At 40.4% G+C, this 13092-nt stretch overlaps 1 protein-coding gene across 1 annotated transcript in view; it reads right to left on the bottom strand.

Annotated features, from left to right (window-relative positions):
• The window catches only part of grin2bb (glutamate receptor, ionotropic, N-methyl D-aspartate 2B, genome duplicate b), a 79025-nt gene extending 70129 nt beyond the window's left edge, over positions 1 to 8896 (bottom strand). Inside the window, exon 1 of the mRNA XM_030054773.1 lies at positions 8799 to 8896. Within this exon, the coding sequence (XP_029910633.1) occupies positions 8799 to 8807 (9 nt within the window). The 5' untranslated portion in view covers positions 8808 to 8896. The remainder of the gene's footprint in view (positions 1 to 8798) is intronic.
• Positions 8897 to 13092: the final 4196 nt, after the last annotated feature.

Genomic DNA, 13092 nt, shown 5'->3' with positions numbered 1-13092 from the left:
TCACATATCTGGGAGGATTGAGATGATAGTAAGACAATCTGCACTCAAATTTTATGCTGCTGTCTGGACTTAAACAAGACAAGGAAAACTTAAACCCCACTGCTACTGAAAATACTTTTTATGTATATATACACTCTATATTTTGCTGACTTTGCTAACAACTGCACATTGTTGGCTTGAGCACAATGTTCTAGCAGTCCAGTCCAGTGCGTTTGACTGCAGGTGGATGTCTTGCAACCCTTGTTTTATCTCTCCTCTATTTTTACTAAAAAAATGACTGAAAGGTTGTGAAAGATGCCTTGGGATAGTTGAGTGTTTAAGATCCTTATTGCCTCTGAAACTGCATGTGTGTCCTCACTAGCCTAGAGCTTTCTCTCCTCTGTCATCCTCTCTATTTTCCAACAGTCTAAATAAAAAATGTAAAGAAAAAAAAATCTCAAGGTGAGTGTATTGCCCACTGTCCTTCAATGAAAACCAAGTGTTTTGAGAGAAGGGCTGCTCTCACCTTCACCAACTAAGAGCCTTTACTAGAGTTAGTGCAGTGACGCACGCTCTGACTTGTCAGTCTGAGCTGTTTGACTCTGCTGTGCTCAAATCAGTCAGGTAATCAGATGTCAAGCTGCTATAATGACTCCCCTACCGGGGTGGTACAAGCCAACACACTTTCTATTTACATCCACTGTAATTATTCAATTCATTCCCACAACGTCAACTGTCAGTTTGAGCGAAGTATGTTTCAAAATATCCTGACACTCCACCTTTTTGTTCCATATAGTGCCATGTTCATTTGTGTCTCATCCGGAGGTCTGCAGTCTGCAACTGAAAACTGCCCCAAGTATGTTATAAAATAGAGCTGTGCACACTGATGTAGTGTGCACAGCAACTAAGGATTTTAGCATGACTCTAATGTTGGGAAAATGGCAACCTCTGATTTAAATTGATGTTACGCTGAATCCTCTCAACACTCTGTGAGTTTTTAATTAAAACGCAAGGGGAGACAGAGGAGAGAGATGAGAGAAAGAGAGAGAGACAGATGAGATACTGATACAGGAAGAATAGCAACAAGCAGTAGTACAGTATAGGCAGAAAATGAGTGGGTTGAAGGAGGAGAAAACAAGATTGCCAGGAGAAAACATAGCCTAGAGAAGACAATAGCTTGCAGTGTGCGCACCACTGAAAGAGTTTAACATGTAACAGCTAGTCTTCACGCAATCTCCTAACACAGACCATGAGAGTCATCTATATTGAATAATGTGTCACTTTGCTTCGGTCTTGTAGATGGACCACAATGGCAGGAAAATCACTTATTGAGGAGGGTCTTGGGTTTTGATTAAGTGCACTTCAGTTTGGTCAAGAATGCTCTCTTTGCTAATTGCACTTATAACAAGAGACACTACGGATCTGTACTGTCACATCAGGGCTGCCTCGGCTCTCTAAACAACACCATATATTCTCTTCATCAGAGGGAAATAGAGTGACTGAGAGACACGGCATGCACACACACACATATGACCATATAAGCACAATACATACACACACGACAGAGTACACACGCTCGGATGCACAGGGGTTGAATAAAATGAGGGGTCGAGGAAGGATCCCTCTATCCCCTGGGGTCTTCATTACCTCATTGAAACCATTTATTCCACGGAGGTTGTATCTCCTGTTCTGGACTTAATTTAGCTGCAAAGGGACTTGTGCCTCTCTGCAGCGATAGGGCGCCTTTTGGGGGCTCAGGGGACCTGGACCACCACTGTATCATAGCTGCATATCATATAGGTCAGCTATGTGTCTAATCAAGTGCATGTAGACCTCTGCCCTCTGTCTGTGATATGTACAGTATGTTATAAGAGCCCATTGGTTTGCAACGTTTTTCCAACGCCCTCCCCACACCCTCTCACACAGTGCCTACTCTGATGAAAAATTTGTGACCCGTTCCCCATGCTGGCCGAGCCAACGCTTAGGTGCATAAGTCTTTTTTGACACACATGCTACATTATTCAGGCCAATAAAAGTCAATGAAAGCAGGATTTTCCAATGGAATAATAAAATTATTCCACTGGAAAAAAGAAAAAAAATCTAAAAGCAACTGCACTGTAGTGAAAACTGTGAAATACATCTTAGGCCTAACTGACTATTCAGTCTGTCTGTCTTAAAGCTCCTCCAAATTCCCTCACGTCTCACAATGTACAAAGATCTTTGGAGTCCCCTCAAGGTGTCCCTACACCTCTGCCAGCACCTGCTGCTGTACTGCCTACAAGCTATAGCCCTCTGTCATATCTGTAGCTGGCCATGTCATTCAGAGAGATTTATATGCAACATTTATGCAAATACAGGAGGGAGCTGTAGGGTGGAGCCTTAGGGAACCAAAGAGCACTTTTCTCTCTCTTTAATTTGATCTCTCTCTCTCTCTCTCTCTCTCTCTCTCTCTCTCTCTCTCTCTCTCTCTCTCTCTCTCTCTCTCTCACTCACTCTCTCTCTCTCTCTCCCTGTGTTGCAGTTTACAGGCTCAGCTAGGTGTACCTTTATTGAAAAAGTATTCCATGAGTACAAAGTCAATAGCAGAAATAAACTAAAGAGAAATATAAAAAAGAGCCTTGAAATTTCCACATGACACATGGAACTTTCAGGCACCACAAACTAAATTACTCAATTCCTCAGTATTGTTGGTCCCTGACCAACAATACAATACCAACTACTAATCATACTCAGACCAGCACTGCTTTACACTTTACCTTTATCTAAAAAATTAGAGAAATGAAGTTAAAAGTAAAAACAGACAGAACTAAAAGAGTGCACTCAGTAGAGCTCTCTGCCACACAAATCTCACCTTCCCTGGTGTTCAGACATGGGCAACAAAGAATTAGCTGGGGAGTTAGCAATCAATTATGGTATAAAACTTCCCTTGAGGTCATCATCCTGAGGTCCTTGATCATATAGTCATAACTGTGTGGCAAAAAATATCAGGTTAGGCCCTGTAGTGTGCAAGATTAGCTGCAGATAGATAGATAGATAAATAGACATACACACACACACACACACACACACAGAGAAAAAACAGTGTTTTCCCTGAAGACTCCTGTACAGAGCCCAAGTAGATTGGGCGGAAAATTTGGATTTTTTTTTTTTTTTTTTTTTTTTTTTTTTTTTGCAGCACTAAACCTAAAAAAATCTACCAAATAAAATGTTTCGCCTGATAGTCAGTGGATGTGCAGCCTCCAAGGCAGACACTTGCAGGAATGTGGGGTGGGGGCTGGGGGGGCCTGAATGCTGATGAGATCAAATGTTTTTCAAAGGTTTGAATTACCACAACCACTAGAGGTCTTGGATCACATAATCATAACTGTGCACAAAAATAATGAGCTGATAGGCCCAGTAGTATATGAGATTAGCTGCTGACAGTCAGACAGACACACACTCACACTCATACACACACATCCACACACACACACACACACACACACACACACACAACCAAACACAATATCCCTTCAAGGCTGCTGCCTGGTGGAGATAATTACTATCTCCTAAATGGTGATTGCCCACCAGCAGAGCATCTGGTCAGGCAGTGCTTTTGTTTGATAGAATTCCTTTTTCCCAATGTTTCTTGTTATGTAGGCCTTCAACTTTGTATGTACTATTTTATTATTTATTTTATTTACGATAGTATGATTTGTTCATTTGAGATCCATGCCAATAGATCAAACTGAACTGAACTGAATTGAATCAACCGAAATGGAATGCATTGGAATTGAATGGAACTGAATTGAACAGAAATGAATGGCTTAGATTGAACTGAGCTAAACTGAACTGAACTGAATTGAAGCCAAAGCACATGCGGTCTGGACTGGTCTAACACCTCTAGAATACAATTGGCACTGACTCTCAAGTCACTCACATTGTGAACACTGATCTGAAATCACTGACCAGCTCATTCATTATAATCACAGCCTGAGATGTGACATGATATCTGCAGTGACTCATGCGCTGAGCTCTGATTGTGGCCATTCATTTTCATTTGAAAGGCTATACAGATCACAGCTCATTCAGGGCCTCTGCTCCTCAGAGACTGACATAGTGGGCATTATCTGTGTGAAGTGCTTCATCTAAAAGAACTACAGAATATAAAGTACAAACTGTATATATCCCTTCTGCGTTAAAAAAAAAAATGTTACTGAGACTCACTGCCTATAGTAAGACAAGTACAAATGATTACATTTTTGTTAAGACAGGCCTCATGATGCCTTACGATAAATTCACTTTTACTCCTGACAAGGCATTTAATATGCAGTCTTGATGTAAACTTCAAGCACTGCGCTAACATCTAAAGTTTCATCTTACATGAACCCAGAACATTTAGTTCATGTTCCCACTGTGTGCACAAAATCCCACACAAATAAATCTCTGAAACATACGGCTACACACTCCCCTCCACTTAAGGCTAAACATGGTAACAGCCCCAGACACACGGCTGCAACTCACAGGCTAACATGTCCGGTCTTTTTCTTCTCATCTTCCAATTTACCCCCATGAGAGCTTAGTTTCACCATCCTGCCTTGTCTCTGCCTCCCTGATCAGTCGTTCCTCTGATTTATCAGAAAAAAAGAAAGGGGAAAAAAAGAACTGAGAACTGAAGCTCTTCTCCACAAATCATTTGTGGAATGGCAAATCCTTATTCTGCCTCACCTCTGCAGCTGTCTGCTCTCTAAACATACACTCAACTTTAGTCACAGTTAATTAATTGACAAGCTTCCCACACAGAGGGTCAAATGGAGACTGATTCACTGACACTTGATACAAGATAGTAAACATAATCCTGGGAGATGCATAAGATATCAGCTGCTGACAGCTCTGCTAGCACTTTTGTGAAACATGTGCTGCCTGCTAAGTAAACTTGGTAGGCAACCCAGAAAGATATGAATTTTGCTAGGTTAGCTTTTTAAATTTGACTTGTAGATTATAAATCAATCAATCAATCTCCTGTTTCATCAGGTGGTATTATCATTGGTATGGTATGGCAACCTGTGTGAATGAATTAGATTGCTAACAAGATCTGGAGCTATCAAGACTATTGACCTAGATCTATTGCTGATTAGTAATTCAATCTATTATTTCCAGCTCTGTGTTTTTTTTTTCTCCTTTCACCCTTTTCCCTCACTGAACATATAATTATTCACTTGCCATTGCTTCATCTTAGCCAAGCCATCTGCATGACACGATGGCTTGTGATTCCTGATGTCTCCATCTCTTTCTGTTCTCTGTTTCTCATCTCTGTTCCATCAAACCCTCAATCACTTTCTCTCATCTCCACACCTCTACCCTTTCCTCAGCCTGCAGAGCTTGTCTTTTTGCTCTGGTATGTCTTCTCAATACATCTAAGAAAGAAAAAAAAAATAGACTTTTCCCTGTCTGTCAGTGGAAGGGCTTCAAAAGGCCTCTCCTTGGCATGACAGGACATGTGACAGTTTCTAAGGGAAATTTCAACATATGACAACCCAGACATTCTGACCATGTCATTAGTGAACAGGATGAAAGAAGGAGCGGTGGCTCCAGACTCATTTTTCTACCTCTTGGTTGTAAGATACTTCAGTGAAAATAAGTAAAATAACTTTATATTAAAAGCTACAGGTCTTATTTTGTCCACTTTCACCAGAGCATGCACAAATCTATACTATCAGGGAAAACTGGTTGAATGCTTCCTGATCGCAATAACAGAATGACACACCGAGAAGCTGAGCAATCTCGGTAGAGGCAGTATCTCTAGTATTGGCCCTCCTTCTTCTATTCTTAGCTCTGCCTCCTTCTCTCGCAATCACACTTGACTAGCTATGGAGGAAAGAGAGGAAGATGAGACATCTGCAAGTGTTTTTTTATATATATTTTCCTCTGTAGGTAGGATTTATATACTTAGTTATTAAAAATTCTGTGGGTCAGTTCCTGGAGAGCTAATGATAGACTTTCTGACGGATTCTATAACTGCAATGAACTCTCTCTCTCTCTCTCTCTCTCTCTCCCCCCCTCGCTCTTGCTCTCTCCCTCTCCCTTTCTGTCTCTCTCTTTCTCCCTCCCTCTGTCTCTCTCTCTCCCGCTCTCTCTTGCTCAGTAAACAGTAAACAGCAGGCTGCTCTGCACCTGTAATCCTTCAACGGCTCTATCAACATTTGCAAAGCTGGTCACATGAGGCCCAGAACCAAAAGTGACTCAGCCAGCTGTCCGTGGGTTCCAACGTCAACATCTCTGTGTTCGTATTCATGCCATATCCAAAACAGTCCCCGACTTCACAGACTTGCAGCATCACGACATTGCAACGGCATGCCTCTCCTAAGCTTTGTGGCTCACGCTCTGAGGACCAGGTCTGTCTGTCTGTCTAGCCAGCTCCTTCATCCACTGTCAGTCATGTTGCCTTCTGGATTTACCGTCTCTGCCTGGATCTTTGCCCGTCTGGTTCTTTTTCTGTCTGCCACGCCTTAACCCTTTGCTAGCAATGCTTTCTATCATGTTCTCTACTAGTTCATATGCTGAGGGGAAAATCTGAGCTCATAACACAAGATGTGTGTGAATGTGGGTCTGATCAGCACTCAGAGCTGATGTGTAGGGAGGTGAATCTGGCATGCCAATGATATCTCATCCAAGTCATGTCTCTACAGAGACACACACCACAAATAGCACAGGGAGTAGTTGCATCAAATCCTATGAGCTGGTTAATGTAACTTTGGGAATCTCACTTTAGATTTGTGATCGTAAACTGGTCTCGATCTAGCCAAGACTCTAATCTGTGATACCACCATGAGACAAATCCTGGAGCTGCTCCATTGGCAGTGACTGGACACTGTGACAAAACACAGGATTTTTCCACATTTGTTTCAAAACTGTTAGCACCACACATGGCACTTGAGTTCATTTTACTGTAAAAGCTCAAAAAGCATTTCATGACACCAAAAAGTTGGTGTGTGTTCATGAATACTGATTGAAGTGACCAGTAACTGGAATAAGATGTGAATACTACTCTGAAGGCGATTTTTGCTGTGTGCCTTCCCTTGCACTCTTTGTCATACTGTTTCCTCTAGACCAAAAAATGTCCTTCCATTATCTTTGCCTGCCTGTCCAACTTTTAAACTTGCCTGTTCAAGTTCTCTCTCTCTCACTCGCTTTCTCATCCTTTTATCAGTCAAACTCAAGCCTGAGCCGCAGGCTGGCTGGTTGGTAAGAAGAGCACAAGCTCAGCAATAAAGGAGGCTCCAACTTCCCTACTCCAGCTTTAGACGGGACTATTGTCTAGACCTGTTTTCCCTTGTGAAGCAGCACATCTCTGTCGTTTTGATGAGCTTATTGAAGCTAGTGCCTCGTTATGCCTTATCTCAACACTAGGCACCCTCACAAAGTACTGCGAGAGAGTGTGTGACAAAAAAGACAATTTGTCCTTTCTTCTTCACACTCTGGATGTTTCTCCCTTATCCTCTTGTCCTTCTTCTCCTGTGCTATTTTGCTTTTTCTTAAAATGAAAACAAACCAAAAACAGCCATAGCTCATGGAAGGGGTTCCCGAAGACTGATTTATGTTCCATTTTGCATTCACGGTGCTCACAGCGCAAATAGCATGGCACGGTGTCTGCGAACGGCAGGCCATTCATGGTTCTTGCGGTTGAAACAACAAATGAACAGAGTGCGTTTTTCTTCAAAACTTTCTGCCACATTTGTTTATCAAGGAAGTGACATACCATCAAATTCCCACCCCTTCATGGTAGTCACTTCAACCAATCATCATCTGTTTATCCAATATGCCCTCCATGGTGCCGTGTAGTTAAAAAAAAAAAAAAAAAAAAAAACTGGGAGATGCAGTGTGGCTACTGAGCTCTATTTTGAGCACTTTTCAGCGCTGTTCAGGCCATAATTGCGTCCTTCTGCCTTTTGCGCCATTCATATCATAGTGAGCATGAAGCAGCGTTAAGACATCTATGAGTATGCACATAATGGCCCTTATTTATCAGTAATTCTGTACAAATAAATCTGCACAGAAAATGTATTTGTAATAAAAAGAATCTGTGCTGCACATCAGTCATGTACAAAGCATTGAAAAATACTTGACCGGCATGTTTCCTTTATTAACAATATTCTGTGAAGAATTTTCTCCACCAAAAATTTTGTTTTCAGCCAATTTCTAAAATATGTCATTATCAAATGATGTGCAGTAACACTGCACTTCCCCAGAGAACCACTCCTTATCTTCTATTTTCATGACAAACAAAGCCAAATGATTCCCTGATTTGACCAAAAGAAATCGTGAGACAGATGCTTGGGGCTGTTATTTCTAGAAGCACCAGATGTGTCATCACAAATTACACAGAAATTTATTATCTAATATCCAACATGTAACATCTTCAGATATGTTTTGACCCAATATTTCCACATTTTGCTCTTTTAAACAAACTGCAACTGTCATTTAAAAAAAGGATAACGTCTATGGTTGAGCTAAGGTTAAATTCATGGACAAACAGAATAAACACTGTTGGATATTAATGAACAACGACAGTACACACTGATCACAGGAAGATGTGTTACATTTCTACAATGCTAAAATAATATTTTTTTTCTATAAGCATAAAACTACACTGAATTACATCCCAGCAAGTCCTAGAGTTGGGTACATTTCTAGAAGGAATCATGGACCTATTAAGCAAATAACATCATTCAGGGTTGATAACTCAGTGATTTTGTTGAGGCGCTGAAATACACACCCTCCAATTGCGCACAGAGGTAAGGATCAACAGAGAATGTAAGAACCTGCAGCACCTGGCTTACCTTGTACATTGCCAGCCCAGATCTCCTCTCTAGTCTTCAGAACTGGCATGATGGTTTGATCTGGGATTCAACTCCTCCTCTCATAGCCTCGGATGAAGGAATGGTGGACAGATGAAGTCACGCAGAGAAGACTGAAGAAGGTCTTGCAGAGTGAGAGATGAAAGTCTTGGTTTGGAAGAGTGTGGAGTTACTGGGGTGTATCGCTATGGGGAATGTGTGGGGCTGATGATTACTGTTTTAAGTAGGAATAAAAATACATAAAGAAACTATACAAAGGTTACCTCTTCAATATTCAATAGGTAACAATTTATCAAGGGGTGAGGACTATGTATTGAAGAGTAGTTGCTTTTATGTAAAGTGATGTGCATTGGTTGTAGGGAGCCAGGTGAACAGTGATTTTAAATATACATGAGCCAAGGCAAACCTTCGGCGAATCAGATCAAAACTGGGTAATTCAGGCTGGAGTACGCCTTTGGCTCAGTTCTCAGAAAATCAAAAAGTTGACGTCAACTCAAAAATGTCTGCTTCGTGTGTGAACTCAATAAAAGAAACAGAGGATGATAAATGGAGTGATGGAGGGGCGTTCTTTCATTGGTCTCTCTCCATCCAATTCATTCCCTCTTTTTCTTCTTCTTCTTCTTCCAGCGCTGGTGGTACAGCTTTCCTCCCTGAAGTCTGTGAGCGTGTGAACACGGTTGCCTTGGAGATGAGGAGATGAGCAGCAAGAGTGTGTATTCCTCTTCTTCCCTCCCCTCCTTGGCTCTCTTGTGCTCCTTCCTTTCGTGTGCCTAGCCAGTCATGATCATCAGTTTGCTGGCCCGTGCTGCGCTCTCCTCTTTGTCAGTCTGAGGGGAGAGAGGAGGGCAGGAGTTAGGCGGCACACTACAGCTGTAGATGGATGTGGTTTTGGTGAGGGCTGAATGGCATCGTGTACACAAGTCAATTTCCTCCAAGGTCAAGGCTTAACTCAGTCAAGCCCCTGTATCTACAAGCTCATTTCTCATTTCAATCTTAATTTAACATCGCTGCTCACGTACCTTACTGTTTTTCTTTCATAAGAGACACACTCACAATCATTCACGTTTGTTCTTGATTTAATCTAATATGAAAGAAAAATCCCTTCATTCAATAAAGCTATGTGGATACCAAATAGGCAGCACTAGGAACAATTCAGTTTTGATTTTGTTTCCTACAGATACAAATATAGGAAATGAGAGTAACAATCAGGCAACACTTTGTTCATTTTGTTGGTAAAACTTGAAGGCTGATTGTGGATGGTGAAATCAACTCTGACAAATCAACTGTGCACACTGTGAAGTCTCTGATCTGAAAACTGCCTCAATAATGTATGCGCTGTGATAATGTTTTCACACTTGGTTCTTATAAGCATCACTTCCCTCTTCTGTTGATCTAGTGATCATTGTGTGTATCCAGCTTTCGCAGTTTTCACTTTTACATGTATGTGCTCAAAGGAACGAGTGTATGATGGTGCATTTGTGTGTGTGTGTGTGTGTGTATGTGTGTGGCTTTTAAATTACAGTGTGCATATGAGTATCTGTGAGCACGTGAGTTAATGTGCTTGTGAATGTATTAGTGAACAAGTATGTGTGTGTACGTGTGTATTTTTTTTAGGAAGTCGAGTATGTAGGTACACACAATTTAGCCCTAGGAAAATTGTCAGAGGATGTCTGCGTGTGTAGAATCTTAATCCGGTCTGGCAGTGGAATGCATTATGCATTCAACAAATTTTATTCACATAATCCATCTTTCCTTCTGACTTCTACAAACTAATTATCTCAAAGTCTCTAAATAGTAATAAAATGACACTATAAACCTGACTTGTACAGAATATACAGTACATCCTCAAACAAACCTATTCCCAGTGCCATAAACTATTTTAGCTCATTCCTGCTCTAGAGTTCTGATTATAGTGATCGATCGATCAATCAATCGATACATATGATATTTAGAGTGAGGTAAGAAAAAAGTCTTTAATTCATTGGAATATATAATGCATGTGCCTACAGAAAAACAGCATCATTCAAAAACATAAAAACTTTGGGGGGTTGAATGTGTGACCTGCCACAATAACTTTTCATTGTCAAAATCAACTTTTTCATTTTTGACATGCGAAGTATTTAATCTGAATAACATTAACCCAAAGTCTTAATAAATCAACTTTTGAACATAAATTTCGTATTAGAGTAAAGCTTAAGTGGGTGTGCCCTTTTAAGCAAACTGCAATCTTAAAAAATACCCTCAAGTAACGTTTGTTGTATTAATATCTGCTCACCTCTTAAAAACACATGCAAACTAGGCTTGCAACGTGACATTCCCACACCACTCTTTAGAAAGATGTCCTAAATCATTCAGACTGTTTGGGCACACAAAACACTTACTTAAAATCAGCTTGAAACATTTAGGACAGGGCCCCGCTCTCTTAATGGAGAATATTTAAGAAGACGCTGCCACAGAGGCCCTTGTTACGGCTCAACTTTGCGTAAGTGTAGCATTTAGAAAAGTGAAGATGTATTGGGATACAAACAGACTGAGGCAGAATAGCTTATGACAGTTAAATAGGTTTTGGTTAAAGTCACTTCGCAGCTGATGCCTGCTTATCAGTGACAAGGAGGAAATCACCACAGTCTCGCTTTAACATTTTAGAAATATTCCAGTAACTTTGTTTACATTTAAGTCATTAGGATGCCAGAACAGACAAAACTGATTCTACACTGCATTTGAGGGGACTGCCCTTTGGTTTTGTGTCTACACAAGAGAAGGCATGAGACAAACCTTACATTTTGTTAAGAAACAAATATTTTTTTTTATTGTTTAACAGATAGGACATCTTTTCTTAGAGAAAAACAAAAAAGGACAGTTTCAGACTCTCGCCAACACCACATTACAGGACTGTACATTAGCGAGCTAGACAACTTTTTCAACTTACCCCAATTTACAATTATCCCTAACTTTTTATGAGCATTTTTTTTTCACAATTATATATTGGCTCATCCTTACACAAGAGTAAAGAGTAAACTGAGTCTGCATTGTTGATTGTCTGATATTCTAATAACTTTATTGTGTAGCATATGAAAACTATCCAAATGTTTTCACTGGTTGTTGCAATTTGTTATTTGGCATTACAAAATAACAATAATAATAATAATAATAATAATAATAATAATAATAATGATAATTCAGAATCAAATTCAGCAGTGGGAAAGTGGGCTTCAGGTAGTGAAAAATGTAATGCAGCACTCAAGCCATCATCAAACAATCGGAAACATATAGCCTGCACATACCAGGCTACGATACTATACAGTGCACTCATTATGGGCATGCCAAAGACCTTAATACAGTAAGGCGGGTGTATAAGTCACATTAGACCTGTGATTCGCTTGCAGAGATGTATCATGGGTCCAAGCAGGGTACAGAAAGTGGGGTTGGTTAAAATCATAAAAATATAACACAGACAGAAAGACAGTGAATGTCAACCAGCTGAAATACACATACAAGGGTGACAGAGGACCAGAAATAATGCATGAATTTACACCAATGAACCATGCTTCTGTGCACTGCATTGGACTAATTGAGCAGGTCATGTAAAATGAGCGCTGAGCAATATAAGCTGATGTATACAGAGAGAATTACCCAGAAAAATTAACCGAGTACATCAGAGGGCTGATTTCCAAGTCATGAATTAGGTGTAGTACTTGAGAGGGAAATTTCTCTGAGGCAAAATAACCACTGAGAGCAATGTTTTGGTGTGGAACTAGGCTTTGCCAATATGAAACCAAGCCATCACATTAACATTTTCACATAAGGACTGATGAGCAAATGCATTAAGTTCACAGAGAGAGTAAATACATAGAAAATGGATTAAGATCAAAGGCTTGGTCTGATAAACAACCAATTAGTCACAGCAGGCTGAAGAAAGGTTTAGCTGTGCAGGCAGATGTGGTGGAAAACAAAGAAATAACCCCTCACAGAAAACCTGCTCATCAGAGTTCATGCATGATACCATATCAACCAATAACATGCATACAAAGCCACATTCCCACATTCAAACATACACAAACATACACACACACACACACACACATACTGGCTCCCTCACTTGTCAATACTTCTGCACACAAACAGTGCACACACATCTACTGTTCATGCATGTGCATACACTCAGAAGAAGAAGTAAGAAGAAGTGAGTGCGATATTAATTCACTACTCACCTAATTAACTCTTTTCTGTAACACATAATTTATAGACTGTAGTGGAGATGTTTTACAGAGGAGCA

Source organism: Myripristis murdjan, chromosome 1 (genome assembly GCF_902150065.1).
Source record: "Myripristis murdjan chromosome 1, fMyrMur1.1, whole genome shotgun sequence".
Taxonomy (NCBI): Eukaryota; Metazoa; Chordata; class Actinopteri; order Holocentriformes; family Holocentridae; genus Myripristis; species Myripristis murdjan.
This window is presented reverse-complemented; position numbering and strand designations above follow the sequence as displayed.